This window comes from Dasypus novemcinctus, chromosome X (genome assembly GCF_030445035.2).
Source record: "Dasypus novemcinctus isolate mDasNov1 chromosome X, mDasNov1.1.hap2, whole genome shotgun sequence".
Classification (NCBI taxonomy): domain Eukaryota; kingdom Metazoa; phylum Chordata; class Mammalia; order Cingulata; family Dasypodidae; genus Dasypus; species Dasypus novemcinctus.
The window spans coordinates 19,528,324-19,550,471 of NC_080704.1; the positions used below are offsets into that span (position 1 = coordinate 19,528,324).

The following is a 22,148-nucleotide window of genomic DNA, read 5'->3' on the forward strand; positions in this document are numbered from 1 at the left end:
TATTGGATTCAGAGGTTTCAGTCTTACCTGATTAAATTATGATTAAGGCTTTGATTGGGCCATGCCAGTAGGATGTTGAGTCCCCGTTCCCTTGGTGGGCGGGGACTCAGAGCGAAAATGACAAGGCAGATGAGTTAGTTGGAGTTTTGATCCTGGAACCTGGGACGTAAGCATACAGAGAAGCAGATATGTGAGGAAAGAGAGAAGGCTCCATTAGACATGGAGGAGGCCCTGGGAAGAGAGATGACCCATTTGCCAAAGAGTTTATAGCTGGCCTTGTGGAGAGAGCAGAGCAGCTGAGCCTGGAGAGAAACGAGCCCTGGTACAGAGATGAGACTTATTCCAGCCGACAGCTGATACTGGAAGAAGCTGGGACCATGGAGCCTTCAGAGGAAGAGGAAGCCTGAACCTTGCCAGATGTCGGCAGCCATCTTGCTCCAGCACGTGGCAAAAGGCTTTGTTGAGGGAAGTAACTTACGGTTTTTGGCCTGGTAACTGTAAGCTTCTGCCCCAAATAAATACCCTTTATAAAAACCAACAGATTTCTGGTATTTTGCATCAGCATCCCTTTGGCTGCCTAATACATCCCTAATAACTGTTTTGCTTTTAAATCTATTTCATCTGATGTAAGTATAGCTACTCCAGTTTTTTTTTGTTGTTATTGCATTCATGGAATATCTTTTTCCAGGCTTTCACTTTCAATCTATTGTTATCTTTGGGTCTAAGGTGAGTCTCTTGTAAGAAAGCATATAGATGGCTCGTATTTTCTTATCCATTGTCAGTATGTATCTTTTTTAAAATGTATTTTTTATTGAAGTATATCATTCATACATGAACACACATAAACAATAAATGTATAGTAAAGATTGTGAACTTACAAAATAAACATACATAACATCACACAGGCGTCTCATATATCACCCCTCCATGAACATTTTGCTTTGTTGTGAAACATTGGTTATAAACTATGCAAGAGCATTGTTAAAATATTACTACCTACTATAGTCCTTATCTTTCATTTGGTGTATTTTGATTGGGGAGTTAAATCCATTAACAGTCAATATTATTACTGTAAAGGCAGTTCTTATTTCACCCATTTTGGCCTTTAGGTTTTATCTGCCGTATTTGTTTTGTTTTGTTTTAATTCTTGTGTTTATCTGTCATATTTTATTTTCACTATTTTTATACTTTTAGTTCCTTTTAGTGATATAATCTTCATTTCTAGACTCTCTCCCAAGCCCCTCTCTCCTGTCTTTTCTTTTCAGACACATCCTTCAGTATTTCCTGCAATGCCAGTCTCTTGGTTAAAACTCTCAGTTTCTGTTTATCTGTAACTGTTCTAAACTCACCCTCATTTTTGAAAGACAGCCTTGCGGATGCAAGATTCTTGGTTGGCAGTTTTTCTCTTGCAGTGTCTTAAATGTACCACTGCCCTCTTGCCTCCATGGTTTCTGATGAGAAATTGGCACTTGATCTTGTTGGGTATCCCTTGTATGTTATGCATCATTTTTTTTTTGCTTTCTCAGAATTCTCTTTTTGTCTTTGGTAATTGACATTTTAACTAGTATGTGTCTCAGAGTTGGTCTATTTGGATTTATTGTGATGGGAGTATAATGTGCTGTAAGCTGTGGAAACTCAAGTTGCCCTCATTGCCCCAGGGACCGATGAAGCTTCTCCCAACTTTCTCCTTTGCCAGGGATAGGGACAGAGCCACAGCCATGTGTAATAATCCAAGCTGTGCAGGCCAAGACCATCTGTAGTTGCCTTCAGAGACTGATGAAGCTTCATGCCCCTTCCTCTCCTGCCTGGGGCGGGGATGGAGCTACAGGTGTGGGCAGCAGTCTATGCTGTGTGGGTCCAAGATGACCGCAGTTACCCAGGTAGACTGACATAGCACTGGCGCCCCTCCTTCCTTGCTAGGGGTGGGGATGGACCCTCTGGAGTGCCCAACATTTTAATCTGTGTGGGCCAGATGTACCTGCAGTTTCACTGAGAGGCTGAGGGAGTACTGTCCCTTTTGCCCTTTCGTGGGTGGGGATGGAAACACTGGCACCCAACAGTTCAGCCCCCTGCTATCCAATTAAGGGGTGGGGGTGATCCATAGGCACCCACCAGTCCAGTCCATGGAGGCCAAAAGTGTCTGCCAGTGCCCAGAAAGGCTGAGGAAATACCAGCACCTTCCTATCCTATTGGGGGGTAGGGATGGTTTCACAGGCACCCAGCTATCTAGTCTGTGCAGGCCTAAAGTGCCTGCTGTTGCCCAGAAAGAGACTGAGGAAACACAGCTCCCCTCCTATCCTACTTGGGGTTGGGGATGAGCTACAGGTGTCTGACCATTCAGTTTGCGTGTGCCAGAAACACCTGCAGTTACCCAGAGAGGCTGGGGAAACACTACCCCCCTCTTCTTCTATCATGGGTGGGTGTGGATCCACAAGTGCCCAACAGTCAAGTTCGTGCAGGCCAAAAGTGCCTCAGTTGCTCTGAGAGGCTGAGGAAACACTAGCTCCCTCCTATCCCATCAGGGAGGAGAGGTGGAGATGGAATCAAAGGCATTTAACCAACCAGTTTGTGGGCTAAAAGTACCTGCAGTTGCCCTGGGCAGGCTGAGGAAACACAGCTCCTCTCCTATCCTTTTGAGGTGTGGGGATGGAGCCCCAGGTATCCGAGTATTCAGTCTGTGCCAGCCGAAAGCACCTGCAGTTGCCTGGAGAGGCTGGTGCAGGTCCCCCCAGCTTCCTTCCTGCTGGAGGTGGGGATGGGGCCTAGGCTAGGCCTACAGTCTGATCTGGATGGAAAGTAGCCAGTCCCTAACTTCACGGTGATTTTCAGTCAGCCCTGCTTCTCCTCATACCAGGGACAGAGTTAAAATGGTGGCTACTGGCCTCTTTCCAACTTGGACAGGTTCAAACTTTAGCTGTTCTTAGGATTGTACTTTAGCCTGAGAAATGAATGTACTGATCAGTAGCTGAAGTTGGTGGCCAACTGTCTCTTCTTCCTCTGTTTTTGGGAAGTGGAGCTTTCAACTCCAGCCATGGAAGAGCTCCCAAGGCGGCTTGTGCCACTGGTGGAGCATGGGCACTGGCCTCCACAGCGTGTGGGGCTCTACTCATGCAACTTTACTACAGATGGGCAGTCTCCTCCTTCTATTCTTTCAAGGATGTTGCAGGATGCTCTTCTGGTCACCTGGGCCCGCCAAGCAGGTGCTTTAGATAGCTCTGGGTGATTACTGCCTGCCCTGTAGCATGAGCTGACTCTTGGAATGCCTTACTCAGCCACCATCTTGCCTCTAAATCCTTTTTGATGTCTCTCTCCCCTTTTCCCGGGGCTCTCTTGGAGAGTACCTGGCTCCAGTTACCAAGTCAATACAGAGTCATAGAGGATCCTCTTTTCTTGGGAGCAGGCCACCTGGGTCTTTTTCTTCTCTAATAGAGATTAACAGCTGACCAAAGGGCCAAGATCTGATCTAGGGATATTTAGTTATATATTTACATAACTATATACTTATACATATATAGACTACTTAATTTTATATATACATATCTTTTTTTTGAGGTACCATGGGCTGGGGATTGAACCTAGGACCTTGTGTTGTGGGAAGCTGGCACTCAGTTGCTGAGCCACATTGGCTTCCCTAAGTTATTTTTTTCATCTGTTTTGCTTGTTGTTTGTTTTTGTTTTTTCAGGAGGCACCAGAAACTGAACCTGAGACTTCCCATGTGGGGGGAGGCAGGTGCTCAACTGCTTGAGCCACATATGTTACCCCCCTTAATTATATTTAATACCATCATCTTTACCTCTTTTGAGCTCTGGGGAGAGTCCTGGGTAAATTCATCTCCCATGCATGCATTTGACTTTCCATTTTTGGTCTCAATTAATGCTATATTATTACTTCTAGTGCAATATGGTCAGAGATCCTATGCCAGGTGTCATGAGTCTTGAGAGTTCAATTTTTCAGTGTCCAAGAGTTTCAAGGACCATTTTGGAAGTCACTGATGAAATTTTAAGAAACTGTGAAAACTCTGAGCTAAAAGTGTGTTAGAAGGGATTCCTTTACTGCTGCAAATGGAATGGCTCCTTTTGATTTGCTTATTCAGTATAGGGGAGTGTATTTTTAAAAGCGCCAATCATGGGGCATCTCCCTGCACTTGGAATGAAACCCCTATTTCTTCCTGATCTTTTATGGAGACTGTCAGCATGCATTTATATAGAAACAACTGATGAATCCATTACATACCCTTCAATTAAACAAAAATCACACATTTCCATGGCTTGTGGGATTAATCTTAAATAATAATTATATAGTTCTAACAGAAACCATGTGAAACCTCCTAAAACCCCATCAAACTTAGTGACAATATATTTTAGGTAAACCCCGAGGGCTTACTAGTTAATATTTAAATACATCATCATCCATGTTTATCTTTGTATTAATATATAGTTCAAGAAAATGGCGAGAATCTTCTAGGTCTTCTATGTGCCTTCATACTGTTGGCAAAATATGAGTTCTTTTTGTGTGTGTGTTGTTTGTTGTTCATTTTCATAGCTTACCATTTAACTTTTCTTTTTGACCTTAGTGCTTATTTTTTCCCCCAACATTTCTCTAATTGGTCTATTTTCAGTCCTTTAAAAAGTCCAGTCATCAAGATTGGTGAATATAATTCTGGTTAATACCATAATACCATAATACATTCAAAATGATGCAAGCTCATTTTCAGTAAAATAATGAAACAAGAATTGTGTCTGATGCCATTTTACTTTTTTTAAATTGTTGCCTGTTTTTTTTAGAGGTACTCGACTGGGGATTGAACCCAGGACCTTGTATGTTGGAAGCCCATGCTCAACCACTGAGCTACACTGGCTCCCTGCCATTTTACTTTTAATTTCAGAAATAATCCCCTTTCCTTAACAGTGAATATTAAAGAGCAGAGCTAGAAGGATGCATTGGATGATTAGGTGGCTTAATCAAGAGACTTGGTATTCTCATGTCTAGGTGACTCGGTGGATTCTGATATAGATTTGTACCAGAAGTTAGTTACACAGTATTTATTGAGCGTTTGCCATGTGAGAGGCCCCCACCGTCTGTGGGTCAGAACGCTGTATAAAGCGCAGTTCATACCCTCATGGAACTAGCTGGTCATTAGAGATGAGAGGGTAAATAAACTCACAAATGGGCCATTGCAGTCAGTGAGAAGCGCCGTGAAGGGAAGGTAGGGATGCAGCGAGAGGGTGCAGAACCTTAGGGAAGATTTCCTCAGACGCTTGAGCTGTGACATGAAGGTGGGGCTAAGGGCTAAGCAGGTGAAGTAGGGGAAGCCTGGGTTTCGGCAGAAGAAACCACAGGTGTGCTGGAGAGCCGTGAGAGGGGCAGGGGCTTGGAGCACGGGAGGAAGAGGGAGTTCAGGCCACAGTGGCTGGAGCAAGAGCAGGGGGGGCGAAGGAGGAAGGCGGGGGAGAAATGGACGGTCATGTCGACGTGTTTTGACCCGGGAAGTGACACAGGGAGAGGCGCCATCTGAAAGGAGCATGCTGGCTGCTGTCCAGGGAACAGGGCTTGAGGGGCAAGGGGGGAACCAGGAAGACCAGGCAGAGGCCACAGCAGCGGCCGTGTCTAGAGCAGCTGGGGCTTGTGCTGGGTGGGTGGCAGTGGAGAGGGAGGGGGAGAAGTGACTCGTTCAGAAGAGATGTGTCACTTTGTTGATAGCCTTTGTCTTTTTTCATGGCGTTAGCCTTGTGCAGAGTGAGGCCCCTCATGAGAAAGCAGGAATCGTGTAATTATGGTCAGGTGTAGACTAGCAAGAGCACTGCCACCTTTGTTAAAACTGCTTTTCAGGCAGGAGTGAAGAACGCTGCTTCAAAAGGTGTCCTGCTGAGCCTTAACCAAGGAAGCAGTGAGATGAACAGCTATGGTCGGAAAAATCACCAGGGCCCATGGTCCGCCCCACCTGATAGCGGGGAAATTCAGACCCGAGTGTGCAAGTAAAGGAATGAAGGGGCTCGTCCTCGACTGCTTGTTGTGGGCTTGATACCTCAATGGCCTGTACTTTTCTCCAGGGGGATTCTGGCATCTCAAGCCACAGTGAGGGTGAGGGGATTATGTTCAAACATTTTTTTTTTAAAACATTGCATTAAAAGTTTGATGTCTTAATAGCTCAAATGTGACAAATGTGATTTGTAGCTGGTTTATCATGTACCCCAATCTGCTTTTCCTCTTTGGAATATTGGCAAATTTTCTAGCTGTTGAGATATTTCTTTCTGAATCACTTTGTGACAAAATGGTGAAGCAGAGTCTGCTCCTAAGAAATAGAGGATTTCTCCTCATGCTGACTCAACCAGCTACCCAGTTAGCAGGCCTTGTCAGTGTGGTATGGTGGAAAAAACCAATAATGCTTGCTCTGGTTTCAGCGAGAATTTATGGTTTTATTTTTGTTATTCTTGCTAACCAAACAGATAAGCATTTCGTCAGGTTATCTTAGGCATACATCATTATAAGACCTTGTCTATTAATTTCCAAAACAATAGCCCAAATAAAGTATTTCCTTAGTTAACGTTCATAGTATTAAAACTATCACCGTAGTTCCTGCCATTTAAAATTTATGGTAGTAGCACAGTTAACACTCATGATAGTTACTATGGAAAAGGACTGTTATGCTCCAACATGAAATGCTAAGAGCGTGGACCCTCCAGCTGGACTGCTGGGTTTTTGGTCTCTGCTTGTCCCTTTACCAGCCTTCTGTGACCTCGAGTACGTTGCTCAACTTCCCCAGTCGCATCATGTATAAACTGGGGATGGCTATAGGAGTACTAGGTTGTCCGTGTAAAGAACCTCAAACCCTGCCTCCGCATGGGCAGTGCTGTAGTAGTGGGCTAGAGTTGGCTGGTTTTGTTGTTATATTTAATAAGCACAGAAAAGCTGATAGGAGACAGTGACCACTGTAGCTTAGTCTAGATTCTTACCTATTTTTCTGTGTTTTTTTTTCTTAGCTTTTCCTAAGCCCAAGTGGGAGTGTGCATTGTTTGATTCTTATTCCGAGTCAATGGCAGCAAACCAACAGCCCCGTGACTTGAATCGGATCGAGGTAAAAGATCTTCACATGTTAATAAGTAAGGATATATATCGACTTCAATCCTTTAACCTCTAGGTTTTTGTCCAAACTCTGGAAAATCCACTTTTATAACATTTTCTCTTAATACTTGAGGCTCTGTTTTCTTTTCTCTCTCAAACTAGATTTGGTGAATGAAGCAAAGTATTCTCCTGACTTTCTAGAGGTTAAATTTAAGTAGAGCCCAGCTAAGCCAGAAAATGCTAGCCAAGTTGTGTACTTTAACCTACCTTAATTCCCTAGTAAACATTGTAAAGTTTTTACTTTTAGTAGCTGAATATTAGCAAAGTATAATGAACCAGTACAGCTTTCAGAGGAGATTTGAGAGCTATATAGGAAGACCCCACATCATATCCAAAGCTGCCTTCTCCCTCAGAGTTTTTAGGTTTTGGAACAAATGAAGACTGATTTGGGTGATCTCCCAAAGAAACTTGGAGAATTCCCACGTTGGGTCATTTAATGTAAGGACCAAGTGTAAGGCCAAGTGTTTTTTTGTTTTTAAAAAAATATTTATCCTCCCCTGCTCCCTGTTGTCAGCTCTCTATGTCCATTTGCTGTGCGTTCCTCTGGGTTTGCTTGTCTTCTCTTTAGGTGGCAGCGGGAACCGATCCTGGGACCTTCTGGAGTGGGAGAGAGGTGCTCAATCTCTTGTACCACCTTAGCTCCCTGGTCTGCTGCATCTCTTATTGTCTCTCCTCTGTGTCCCTTTTTGTTGCATCATCTTGCTGCGCCAGCTCTCCACTCAGGGCAGCTTGCCACATGGGCCAGTGCTCCTGTGTGGCCAGCACTCCACTAGACACACGGGCCAGTTCGCCTGCACCAGGAGGCCCCGGGTATCAAACTCTGCACTTCCCAGATGGTAGATGGGAGCCCAATCGCTTGAGCTGCATCCACTTCTCAGGCCAAGTGCTTATTGATCCTTACCTATGAATCAGTAAATTGGAGCTGTTGTTATGGTCATTTTTATCATTTGGATGCCATTGACATTATGATTACCACGATGACAGCTTAAGATACCTGCTCCCCCCTTTCCCCCAAAACCTGGAAATGTTTGATAAATGGAGATTTATTGGTAGACTCTTACTAGACTCCTGACCCTAGTTAAAACCGTTGCAAAGTGATGGAAGTCAAAGGCAGGTTGCAGGGGCATTGTTTAATTTCTTACAATTGCGTGTGCTTATGGCGTCACAGAGGGCTCTTGTGCCGATAAGCCTGTATTATAGAAGCCACCCTCTGCCCCTCTGTGAGAAAATCAAGCCTGCTTCTGTAGCGCTCCCTCTTCGGAACACCCCTCTTTGCTTCTTGGCTGTTTCTTTGTGTTGTAGCCTTTGTGTTGTTTTCTGCAATAGATTTCTACTCATGGGAAAAGGATATAAAGAAAAGTGATTTCAGGAAGAGTGATAGATGTGCATTTGAAGAATTTTGTTTTTTTAAGTTTCTTTTTCTGTAGAATGCATATGAGGGAGAAAAAGATACAGCACTTAGGCTGGATGCCTCTACAGCTCTCTTATGTACTTGCCCCACTTTCTTTGTGATAGGTCACCCTGTTTGTGTAAAATTGTGAGGTTGTTAGGTGATTCACTAAAAAAAGTCACAAGTTTTCATTATTTCTAGATAAGCTCTTTTTCCCCAACTTCCATGTATCAGATAGTCTTTGCCCTTTCAGTAGAAACAAATAATACTGATTTTTTGTAGAAATTAATTACTGGCTCATGTTGCTGTTTACCATGTAGTCATTTATCATCTGTTTAATAGAAAAGAGCAAATATAAAAGTGCCCATAAGGTCTGGAAGTGTAGATTTTTTTTACATACGCGCATATATACATAAATCTCATATATACACATATAGAGTGATGTTCTTGATAACATTATGCATATTCACCTTTATGGACATTTTATGTAGCTAGTTTTATGTACTTTCGTATACTTCAGCGGGCTCCTATGGTAGCGGTAAAGGCTACCTTGTCTTTTATTCTTTGCCCTATCCAAACAACAAAGCAAAACCAAAAAAGTCTCTTTCCCAAACAGTATGTTATTTTGGATGGGGGTGGGGTGGGGTGCTTTTAGATAATGATGCCAGTAAACAGGTAGAATTCAGGGGCAAAGTAATAAATTTAATTGATGGGTTGGCCGCTCAAGAAGTATAGGTTAGATTTTAATAGCCAGTGAATAAGTATTTCCTGTTCTTCTAAACTATTATTCAATGCTCTATCTACCAGCATTTTTTTCTTTATTAGAGTAGTTATGGATTTACAGAACAGTCATGCATAACATCCAGGATTCCCATATACCACCCTATTATTAACACTCTCCAGTATTTTTTTTAAAAAAAATAACATGTAATCTTTTAATCTAGCATGAATGCACAGAGTTTCAGTAAATTTTATTCCAGGCCTGCAAATGATAACTACTGCATAGATATCTGTGTTGTGAACAAATCTTTGGCTTATTCAGATGTTAGGTTATAAGATGTTTGCTTTCTAAAGACAGCAAAGCTGGAAACAGGTACTTATTTCCTTGTAGGATTACAATTTACAATTCCAGGTATACTCCCCTTTAGCAGTGTTTCTTACATTTCTTAGATTACTGGATTTCTTTCATTTTTCTTTTCTTTTAACATCTCTATTGAGATAATCCACATATCATAAAGTTTACTTATTTATGTATACAATATGGTGGTTTCTTTGTATTTTTACAGACTTATGCAACTATCACTGAAGTCCATTAAAAAAAGGTGTATTTATTTATTTACCCACCCCCCCTTCCTCTCCCTCTCCCCCTCCCCCTGCCCTGTCCTGATATTTTTGCGGTCTGTGTCCATTCGCTTTATAATGTTCTGTATCTATTTCTCTTCTGGTCTTCTCATTTTTTCTCCTCTAGGATTCACCAGGATTTGATCCTGGGGACCTCTGATGTGGAGAGACGTTCCCTGTTAGCTGCGCTACCACAGTTCTGGGTTTCTGCTGCACTTCACCTTCACTCTCCCCTTCATCTCCCCTCTGTTGCGTCATCACCTTGCTATGTGACTCACTTATGTGGGCCCTGACTCACCCCTTGCCCCAATCCCTGGTAACCACTAACCTGTTTTCTGTCTCTATAGATTTGTCTGTTCTGGACATTTCATATAAACGGAGTCATTCAATATATGGCCTTTTGTGACTGGCTTCTTTCGCTTAGTATAATGTTCTCAAGGTTCATTCATGTCATAGGCAGGTATATCAGTTCCTCACTCCTCTTTATTGCCAGATACTATTTCATTGTATGGATATACCACATTTTGTTTATCCATCAATCAGTTGATGAATATTTGGCTTGTTTCTACTTTTTAGCTATTATATATTATGCTGCTATGAATATTTGGGTACAAGTGTTTGTGTGGGACATATGTTTTCAGTTCTCTTGGATATATACCTGGATGGGAATTCTTGGCATAGTATAATTCTTTGTTTAACCTTTTGGGAACTGCCAGTCTGTTTTCCAAAGCAGCTGCACCATTTTACATTCCCCCAGGAATTTTTGAGGATTCCGGTATCTCCACATCCTCATCCTCATACACACTTGTTATTGTCTGTCTTTTTGATTATAGCCATTTTTGTGGGTGTGGAGTGGTATCTAATTGTTGGTTTAATTTTCATTTCCCTGATGACTAATGATGTTGAACATATTTTTGTGTGCTTATTAGCCATTTATATATCTTCTCCCAAGAATTGCCTATTCATATCCTTTGTCCATGTTTTAATTAGGTTGTCTGTTATTGAGTTGTGAGAGTTCTTTAAATATTCCAGATGGAAGTCCCTTATTACACTTATGATATGAAAATACTTTATGTATTCCTATGGGGTTTCTATCTATTTTTCTATTTATTTATCTATTTTTGTTTTGCTGTTTGTGTTTTTGGTATCATCTAGAAGAAACTATTGCCTAATCTGTAGTCACAAAGATTTATGCCTGTGTTTTCTTCTAAGAGTTTATAGCTTTAGATCCTTCTTTTAGGTGTCTGATCCATTTTGAGTTAATTTTTTGTGTATAGTGTGAGGTACAAGTACAACTTTATTGTTTTGCATGTGTACATCCGTTTGTCCGTGCACTATTTATGGAAGACACTTCTTTCTTTCATTGAATTGTCTCTGTACCCTTGTTGAAAATCAAATGACTGTAAATGGAAGGGCTTATTTCTGTACTCTCAATTCTATTTCAGTGATATCTGTGTCTGTCATTATGCCAGTAGCACACTGTCTTGATTGCAGTAACTTTGTTTTGAAATTTGTATTGAAACTGGGAATGTGAGTCTTTCAACTTTGATATTCTTTCTCAAAATCATTTTGGCTATTCTGGGTTCCTTTTGTTTTCATGTGAAATTTAGGATGAGTTTATCAGATTCTGCAAGAAAGTAAGAGGGATTGCATGGAATCTGTGCAACAGTCTGGGAAGTCTTAACAATATTGTCTTCTGATCTGTGAACATGGGATGCCTTTCCATTTTATTTTAGGTCTTCTTTAATTTCTTTCAACAGTGTTTATGTGCTTTCTTTTTACCTATGCTTTCTTCTCTTGTCTGGTTTATAATCTGAGTGGGAGAAGAAAATGAAAGAAATGCACTGTTAGATATTCTCTCTTCAATTGGAGATAGTAGACTTTGAATGGGAAATTACATCAGGAGGTTTTGTTGTAGTGTGAAGAATTACCTGACTGAGAATTGGTAAATCCTAGATCATGTCACCACCAAGTAGTTCAATAATTCCATTTTTTTAAGAGACAGTTTAACAGCAGGAATATTGCTTATCTTGTTGGGGTTTTTGGATTCTGAGAGATAGACATATTGACCTTTTGGAGTACCAGGCAGCAAGCGATTTACTTCTTTTCAAAAAATTTAATTTAATTTTTATTAGAGCAGTTGTAGGTTTATAAAAAAAAATATGTGGAAAGTACAGATGTTTCCTTATATGCCCTACTTTACTTCTTTTAAGTTATTATTAATAAATTAAATTTGTTTTTTTGAATATGCTTTATAAAGACTATCAGAAGGCATTTTGTGTAAGTCTTCCTCCCATCCCTGTCTCCCATCTACCCAAATAACCTCAGTTCTTGTATATCCTTCTAGAGTTTGTTTACATATATAAAAAGTAAATATATTAATAGGACTGAAATATATATATATATCTGAATGTGATGTAAAGGGGAAATGTTAGGTTGCATATATGGTACTGGAGTAAAAATTTTAAAACTATACTCATGAAACTACAATGCAAACCATGAACCCTGAGTTAAACACATGGACTTGAATTAATGGTACAGTTATAATAATGTGCTTTCATCAATTGTAACAAATATACCACACCAGTACAAGGTGTTAATAATAGGGTGGTATATGGGAATCATTAAAAATAAAAAGTAAATAGTACTGCATATTTTTCTTATACTTTTTTTCTTTGAGGTACTGGGGGCTGGAAATTGAACCTAAAACCTTGTACCTTGTATGTTGGAACCCGCCACTCAACTGCTAAGCCACATTGGCTTCCCTGAGTTGTTTTTTTCATTTGTTTTGCTTTTTGTTTGTTCTTATTTTTTTTAGGAGGCACTGGGACCTCCCATGTAGGAGGTGGGCACTGAACTGCTTGAGCCACATCTGCTCCCTTTTCTTATACTCTTATCAGAGGTCTTAGGGTGCATGTTCATTGAAATTTTATAAGAAATAAATTGGTAGTAAGTAATTTAAAATGGGCTTTAAAATTGTTAACAATTTCATCATTTTGAGTATTCATCTTATTCGTATATGCAAAGAATTCCCTCATCAGCAAGTTAGGAAAAACTTTTGATCTGCTCTTCAATAAAATTATTTTACTCCACAACAAGGACTCCATTTTAATCAGGTTTGGATACTCTCTGCATAAGAGATCTTGGAAAATACCCACTTGTCAGACAGTGTGTGAAGTACAGGTTTATTCTTGGCTGAATGGGCAAATGTTACGCTGAATCCCACCCCGAATTCTAAGTTAATATATAGTTTATATACATGTCTCAGAAACGGAATTTCTAATGTTTTCCTCTGTGCATGTCAACTTAAAAATACAAATTAACCGATACCTTACTAGGAACTTAAAAAAAAGAAAATAGTATTAAATGCCAGTGTCTCCTGAAAACAGAAATATTGAGAAGAAATGCAGCTTTTACAACATTTTCGTCATATGTACATATCATTTAATTTCCATTCCAACCAGTATAATTCCTTTACTTTTCTTTTACAAGAAGGCATCTTTTAAAGACCTGACTGACTTTCCTGTGCCTATCCAAGCCATGACTATCGAAGACAAACAAGGTATGGAAAGAATGTGTGTGCTTCCTTTAGGGGCATTCTCTTGTCATGGCTGGCTGCTAGAGCATGTGAGGACGGTTCTCCATGTGTGCACACGTTTGGGCGGACTAAATGGTTCAAATTTTTGCAGCAAAACTGCAGCTGATAAAGTGGTAACGAGGACCTGAGTGTCCAGAGTCCCACATCTCATTGGCCCCCGACTCACTGCTGACTCTCAGCCAACCCTGACAGATGGCATTGAATCTGCTCATACCAATTAGGGACTGACTGGGACCTGGAAGAACTGAGAGCAGAACCTCTTGTGTTAGCACATATGAGTCCAGAACATAAATATAAATGCACAGGTGTACACAGGTCTAATCCATGAGGAAGTCCTGTTCTGGCCAGGGGTTCTGTCCTGCGCTCTATCTGTTTCTCGGTGGCTTTGTGGGTGTGGGGGGTGTGATGTGGAGCCCAGCAACAATTTGCCTATCTTACTGGGCAGATGAGAAGTCGCTCAGCAAGCGTTCCATGTTACAGCTGCCGTGAACACAGGGATGAGTTAATCTGGTATTATCTGGGAAGCCTCCATACTTCTTTATCGTGCCTTCCTCATACACTGTGTCATTCAGTCCTCACAAAACCGAATGGAGGCTGGGATGTTCAGAGATGAGTAAACTGATATTCAGACAGCATGAATCATTTGCTTATTTAGTGAGAAAAAGAGCTGTGAAAAGAACCAGGACTTTAAAATTCTGAAGTCAGTATTTCTTCTATTATCTGATACTGATCACCTGCCCATTAATGAGAGACACTTATTTGAAGAGACTAAAAATCAGTGAAGTGATTTCAGCTTTTATTCTGGAGACCTGTCATTAATTCAGCTTGGTGTTGGGGTTAAACATGAAAAATAAGTTTTCCATTAAGAAACATGAATTGCATGCGCTTTAAACATTTGTTTAGGAGAGGCAGGCAGAACTGGACATTGCCTGCATGGTTGTGTACTACGATCACTCTCTTAACTGATGGCTCCCAGCCTTTGCTGCTCATTGGAATAACCTGGCGAGCTCTAAAAGTACTGAAGCCTGGGTCGCACCCACAGAGATTTTGATGTGTTGGTCTGGGTTTAGTCTGGGTGTCAGGAGTAAAGGAGGTGGAGATGCCTGATGCTTCTGGTAGTAGCCCTCCAAGCCACTAAAGGTGCTATCTCTGGAAAATTGGAAATACGACTTTGTTCTCCATAGGAGGAGAATTTATTTCCGTACTTCGGGAGGGGTCTGCATTGCTTTGGTAAATACTGTAATAACTTAAAGAGCAGGGGTTCTTAACCAGGGGTCCACGATTTCAGGGGGCCCGTGAGCTTGAGTTGAAATTAAAAAAAAACGTTCTTCTTGTGGGGACCTATTGGTACAGGTGTGATCTATTTATTAACTAATACACAGTATAGTGTGAACTTAGTAAGGGGTCTGTGGTTTTTCACCTGACTGGCAAAGGGGTCCATGGAACAAAAAAGGTTAAGAAACCTTGTTCTAGAGGTTTCTAAGACCTGTTTTCATAAGCGATAATAGGGATTCTTTGTTTTAATGTAATATGCCTCAGAAGGAAAATTTTATAGTTTTTTTTTCCTTCTCTATCCTCTCTCTTGTTGCTTCAAAACAAAACAAAACAAAACACGGCTAGCTTTGAAAAGCACTATGGATGAAGCTTTACCGAAGGACGTGTCGGAGGATCCAGGTAGGAGAAAACCATTTTAATCTACTTTCTTTGTGATTATTTCTAATGAAAAAAACAAGTTTCAGCGAGTACATTGTTACATCTGTGATAGTGTATATGTTTCTCCTTAAATATTTCGTGTTTTCTTAAGGAAAATTTTTGTTTTTCTCCACTTTCCCTCTTTTCAGGTGTGAGAAGAGGATAATTTCTTTTTAAATACCTAACTTGGGTTTTACTGAAAGGATAGCTCACTTTGAATTTAGGACTTCATTGCTACTCAGTTTAAAATTGAGAAAGCTTGTTTTCTGTGTAGAGTAAGTTGCTGAAGGGGTAGAACATCTGGAGGCCCAGTGTTGATACTTGCCATTTCCAAAGCAGAAATCTCAAACATTTTCACTGTACTTCAACACCAGAAAGACATACATGTTTGCTCATACATGTAGTGGATTCATTGTATCTTATTCCAAGGGAAAAAATAACAGTTGTGTCTGTCCAGTTTCTGTGCCTTTTTGGAACCAGTGGCAAATGGCTGGACCTTGTGTCCTCATCTCTTTCTTGATGGAGTGAGTCATCATAGAGTCAAGATGCACCCTGGTGAGGGAAGATGGTACTCTTTTGAGCTCTGGTTATGAGGATATGAAAGAAGTTGCTGCTGACTCTTTTACTCTTCTCTCTCTAACAGATTTCCTAAGTAAACCATGTTTGTTTTGATTAGCTAGCTATCATCCCAGGGGCTTATTTGTTTAAAGTTGGAGCAGAGGAATCATACTAAGACCTTGAGGCTTACGTTGCAGTGTGGTATTTCCCAAACACGAAGTTCATTCAAGGTTTAAAAGGAGGATGGGGAGAAGGAGTGGGGGAGAGCAGGAAGAGAGAGAATATGGAGATGAATGAGAAGATATGACTGATTCCAGTGATGGGACCTAAGAGTCTGTATTTTTAGGAAGCTTCCAGGTGACTCTGACATGTAGTCTGTTTAGGGAACCACTAACTTTAGAAGGCCGTGTTGAGAAGGAAAAATGTGGTGGGAATTCTCAAGCCCAATTTTGACTTTTGAAACTGATTTGGGTTCATTCATCATAGGGGGAAATGCTCTATTTGTGTACACCAAATACCCAGGGTCAGTTCTTGCCAGCTCTAGTTTCTGGAGACAAACTGGATGTATCCCAGTTTTTGTAAACTTGATGTTATGGTGTTAGTGGAAGCCATTTAAATTTAGAGAGTTAAATTGGTGCTTTCCCAATAGCCTTTGAGGCTTAATAGCCCTTCTTGTTTTTCCCAGAGATTTTAGCACAAGCATCAAGTGTTCTCTGAGTCTTGAGCTTTAGATCCCTCCACCTCTCCCCTCCTTTTTTTTTTTTATTTGGTAATTTAGTGTTTTTTTTTTTTAACTTTTTATTTTGAAATATTTTCAAACGTATAGGCCCATTTTTAACATTTCTTCACTGAATAGCACATGATATCATCAAATAAATCCTAACAGATGTGATGTGGAGTGTGAAGTAGAGTTGGATTTGTTTCACATTACTTCTGGGAGCTGTTACGTGTTTTCTGATTTGTTTTTTCCACTGCTGCCCCTTTCTGGAGTAGATAAGAAGGAACCTCTCTCCCGGACCATGTTTAATACCCCTTTTCCCAGTAAATACCTGTATTTCTAGTAGGGGCCACTGGAGTTTTAAGGTGGTGATTTCTACTGCTGGGTGGTGCTCAGGCCTTGTGGACAGTTCACCTCAGTTGAGTTGCATGCTGCCTTTTGGAAGGTTAATCTTTAGGTTTGTCCTTTGATCCCATTTCTGTTTTCTGGAAAGGTGACATGCCTTGAGTGTTCTAGGAAGTTTTCATTCTTCTACGCTCTCCCCCAACTAAATGAGAAGCCATGCTCCATCAGTTGGCTTTTGTTGGAATTTACAACACAACGTGTTCTTGCCATTTTTACAGATATTCACATTTACCAAATGCTGAACATGAGTTTTTTGGAGTTGGAGGGTGATGGAAGAGTTATCTAAAACAGCGTTTCTCCATATTTTCTTGTTTGAAACTTGTGGAGACTTATCAGGACCTGCCTGGGATAGTCATGTGGAAAGAAAAGCATCTCCCTGCTCTGCTCCTTTCACAGTTGTTGTTGTTGGTGGTGGTGGTGATGTGGATGATGAGGATGACGATGATGTGTTGGGTGATAAATAGGGTGGTACTATGTTATTAGAGAATGGGTGTATTCCTTGTTAGATATTTCCTCTCATGACCTTACCCCTTTAATTGTTGGAAATGTTTATATTCATGGAGTCCAGCAGATTTTTTAACTAACATTACAGTACACTTTAATAACAGAGCACACTGACTGGGCAGTGACGGTTTCTTGAGGCCTCTGGGTCATGCTGTGGTATATCAGGCCTCTTCACTCTCATACCACAGTCTTTGGGCTGCTGTGGGTGAGTGTATCGGCTATCCCTTTGCCAGTTATCACCCCCCTGGGCTTATCAGGGCAGACCATTTTTCTTCTTCCTTACCTGCTCTCACCTGCACTTCTGTTGATATTCTAGAAGGACCTATATTTGAGAAACCAAGAAACCAGATTTCCAAGCTTGAAAAATTAGGGGTCTTTAGTTAGGCAGTCTAAATAATAATATTTTGCTATTCTAAAACACATTTGTTTTTCAAAGTACCTGCACCTTTTCATCACTCCCTGTGAGATAGGACTTGCATGTTCATTATTTTCGTTCTGTAGGTGAGGAAATGGAGGTCCACAGAGGCAACTGCTAGTCGGTGTCTTGGCCAGGAGGAGAGCCCAGTCCTCAGGAGCCGAGGCCTGGCCTTTGGTCCCATCTCTCCACTGCTCATCCAGCCTTACCCCACCTGGCTCTCTGCCTATCTCGCACCAACAGAGTTCGGCCCTCCTCCCATGCCCATCCCTACCCCAGCACAAAGAAAAAGATAATGGTAGTTGGCAGAGGAAGTAACAGTCACCGTAGTGTGGTTTGGGGAACAATATTTTAACACGGTTATTAGGACCTCTCAAACCACGAATTCCTTGAAAGCAGTGGGGCTGGAGGGAGAGGAGGCCACGCCAGCCTGCTCAGGGCGCTTTCTCCAGCTCTGTGGTGAGTCCCCTCACACTGTTTCCCCAGCCCCAAGATGGCCTCCATGGCTGTGAGGAGAGTCTTCCTTCCGGCCCCTTCCTCAGGTGCTTGGGGTTTTCAGGAGGGAGGGACTTTTCTGTCCACATCCAGGTATGCATGTACATGATTGTGGGCAAGAGGGGACTTTGAGAACTACAGTGGCAGTTCAGTGGTTTGAAGTCTAAAGGTGTGTGTGTTCTCATTACAACAAGCCAAAATGCTTAGGTTGGGAGAAATGCGTCTCTTAGGCAGCAACCTCTCTAAGGGAATATATATTGGTTGTTTGTGTTGTGCTTTGTTAGCATTTCTGAAGCTTTTCAGTTCCCCCTTTCTGCCCCACTTATCTAACTCAAGGATTTTAATGAATATCATAAATTTAGGCTGCTTCATACAAAGGTAGGTTTTGGTCTTTGAAGCAGCATAAAAGAGGATGGACAAACGCAGTGAGACATTTTCTTTCTAAAAAAAGTTTCGCCCACAAATAGACAAATGACATTCTCCTTGTTCCTAGCACTTCTGTCAATTTTTATGATAATTTGTGATGAAAAGTTTTCAGTGTTTGCAAAACTTTAGCATTGCTAGTGGTTTCTAAAGTTGCCTTCCATGGAGGATAGAAATCATAAAGAGGATTATGATTTTGTAAATGTTTCTCAGTTTTTCCAACCACTTGTGATGGGCAGGTAGGCTCCATGAGCATCAGTATTGAGCAAATTAGTTTAGGACTGAAATTTGGTAAGGAAAAATTCTGTGGTTGACAAAATGTTAATGATTTCATTCCATTATGTTCTCTGTATGATTTGGTCATAGAGACATGGGCCACAAGAATGTTTTCTTACAGGAAAAGCTGCATAACTCATTTCAACTTGCTTGCAGGAACTTTGATTTCTTTTTGCCATGTCGTTCTGATAGTCTCTTTCTTTCTCTAAATATGTATGACTTTCTATTTTAGTAATATATGTACAATCCTCAATTTCCTATTTTAACCACTTTCAACTGTACAATTCCGTCATATTAAGTACATTCACAATATTGTGCTACTGATAGTGTATTTTAGGAAAATATGTGGCCTGAGAGGTTTCTTCCTAGCTTTCAGGGGAGACTCGTTCAAAATCTCCTCCTAGGCCCTCATGATAGACCAGGAAACCTGCAAGTATGAACCCATTACTATATGAAAAGAAACCCCTTGAGAGGGTTGCATTTTCAGACTGGAATTTCTTTATTCATCAGCATAGATTTCAAAGTGGCCTTTTAGACAGTGTTCTCATGAAAGGAAAAACACTTTGGTTTTTCTTTTCTATTAATTGTACCTTTAGCAGTATAAGTAAAATAATGAAATCGTGACAATGTGGAAGCTGTGAAGTTCTCCACATGGACATCTGTCCCGCACGTTTTCCTGATGATGTGTTCTGTACTAGCCCGGGCACTGCATATAAACCTGTTTAACTATAGAAATGAAACCCAAGCAAACAACAAATAATCTTTGTTTCAGTGATTCCTAAGGATTCCAACAGTCAAAAAGCAAGACCAAGATCCAGGTAGTGTTTGTTTAATTTCTCCTTTAATGCCCTTTGTGCCCTGTCCCTGCCTAGAAATAAAATCCCCCAAGCAAAAAACCAAATTCATGATCTCCATTTCCTTTAGATTTGTAGCTGAGAATATGGACACCCCTTCTCACCACGCAGATCCTTCAGGCCCAGTACTTCCCCAGCTGTATTTTGCTAGGATTTAACACTGGAAATCTGCCCTTCAGCCAGGAGACAAGATGAGGGCAACTCCAGGAGTGGAGAGGGGAAAGAATATAGGTCATTTCACTAGTTTTGAGAGGCCTGACTGGAGCCTGTAATGAAACTAGGGAAACGGAATTTCTGATTTTCTTAGTGCTAGAAGATGATAGTTGATTTTCCGTCGTCCCCTGTTATGAAAGAGGTGTGAAGAGGTGGCTTGCGTGATATGACCCAGGTGTCATAGGATGATAATGAATAGGGGGAAGTAAATTTGAAACTAGAGAAAAACAGTAACACTGAACTCTGTTATCATGACAGAGGTGAATACCAAAAAGTAAGAAGTGTGAGGAATAAAATCTAGAGTAGGGAAAGAAAAACTTCTGATTATTTCAGTGAGAATTGAAGCTTCTGCTCATCATCAAAGTCAGGTAAGCAGTGTTTATGGTCTTTTTGATCCCATCCTAGAGCTTCTGCTTGGCTTCACATTTTTAATAGAGGGGATAGTAGAAAATGGAGAGTGAAGAAGGCAGAGCTGTGCTTGGCACTAGAAGAGAGGAGCAGGGGAGAAATACAGAAACACTTAAAGAAGTAAGCAGTCGAAGAGGTGGCATGGTGCTGGGGCTGCTCTTCCCAGTAGAACTCAAGTGTAAGCTAGGATATTACGGGTGGGTTTTCTAAGTCCTGCTTTGGCTCTCAGTGACTTTTTTTCCCCATCTCTGGCTAATAGACATATTCCTGATGAAATGGATTTAAATCTATTTAAATCCAGTCATATTTTATATGCTTGAAATACTGACATTTAAAGAAATTTTATCTCCTTGTAAATCAGAGTTACACCTTAGTTTATCCTTTATATCTGGGTGTTCCCAATTGGGATTTTGTTTTTTTTAATAGGAGGTACCAGGGATTGAACCCAGGACATTGTACATGGAAAGCAGGCACTCAACCACCGAGCCACATCTGCTCCCCAGTGAGAGCTGGCCCTTTAGCCTGTTCATTTTGTCTTTAGGAGGTACTGGGGATGGAACCTGGGACCTCGTACATGGGAAGCAGGTGCCCAACCACTTGAGCTACATCCACTCCCCCAATTGGGATTTTGTTTCCTTCTGTATAGGAGGTGCAGATATTTCTATTGATATTTTAAAAAGAATAAGTGGAGTTTTTCATTTTGGTAGCAAAAAAGGCAAGTCTTTTTTTTTTTTTTGGTCACCACATTACTCATCCCTTTTTTTTAAAAAAATTGAGGAATGGATCTTTTTACAGATCAGCCCACATTGGCTTTGGGATGTGGGAATAACAAGATTTATCGTTTCCCTCATGGTAGAAAAAGCTTTTTTTAAATTGCAGAAATCTGCTTATGTGCCCATACTATATTAACCATAAATTGGGCCTCACATTTTTGGCTTTTGCTGACATCCTTCTCTCTCAAAGCGAGTAAAATTACAAAATCTTAAAATCATGTATTCTTTTATTAATGTGTTTGGCTAAATTTTATATGTTCTCTCAGGGATTGGTCTCCTGCTCTAATATGGATTATTAAAAAAAATTTTTGCTACTCACACTTGGGTCTTTATGAACCCAAGAGAATCATATTATTTCTATCCTTTTTAACATAATAAAGCTTTGTAGAAATGTAAAGGAAAGGGGAAAAATCACCGTTTTAACACTATTCCCTGCACGTTTATATTTTAATTGGTTGCAGTCATTTATTTGTTGTTTAGAACTCTTCCCATGAAAATATAAATATACAATCTATATGTGAAAATTAAATGGTAATGGGATATGGGATGTGTGCTTAAATATATATATATATATATATATATATATATATATATATGTATTTTTTCAACTTGAGTAGAAGATGTCACTAAAGTTATATCTGGCATAGAAAGTTCTTTCAGTTTCTAGCTAGGGTCTCTAATTTCCTTTTTAAACCAAGAGTTCCTTTTTAAAATCTTTGGTGTCCTTACCTGTCAATTCACCTCTTTTTCTGGTTGAAAGTGTTAAAGCTTTCATTCCTGCTAGTTCCTGAATGCCTTTGTCTTGCCAGGTACATGAAAAGACCATCCCAGAGAGTGCCCCACACCGTTATAGTGGCTTTGTTGTACAGCCTTATAAGACACAACCCTCAGGTACTACAAAGAGATCTTGAGAAACTTACTCAGGAAAATAAAAACTTGCTGTGTCAAAAACAACTTTGCCC

At 40.6% G+C, this 22,148-nt stretch overlaps 1 protein-coding gene across 13 annotated transcripts in view; it reads left to right on the forward strand.

Annotated features, from left to right (window-relative positions):
* Positions 1 to 22,148, forward strand: part of REPS2 (RALBP1 associated Eps domain containing 2) — a 323,649-nt gene that overhangs the window by 138,188 nt on the left and 163,313 nt on the right. For 6 of the 13 annotated variants that reach the window (XM_058291431.1, XM_058291430.1, XM_058291426.1 and 3 more), the window contains 4 exons: positions 6,982 to 7,076; positions 13,347 to 13,416; positions 15,073 to 15,126; positions 19,711 to 19,756. The exons of 1 other annotated variant lie outside the window; for it this stretch is intronic. In XM_058291431.1, the coding sequence (XP_058147414.1) occupies positions 6,982 to 7,076; positions 13,347 to 13,416; positions 15,073 to 15,126; positions 19,711 to 19,756 (265 nt within the window). The remainder of the gene's footprint in view (positions 1 to 6,981; positions 7,077 to 13,346; positions 13,417 to 15,072; positions 15,127 to 19,710; positions 19,757 to 22,148) is intronic. 6 more of the 13 variants (XM_058291435.1, XM_058291432.1, XM_058291433.1 and 3 more) reach the window with 3 other exon arrangements.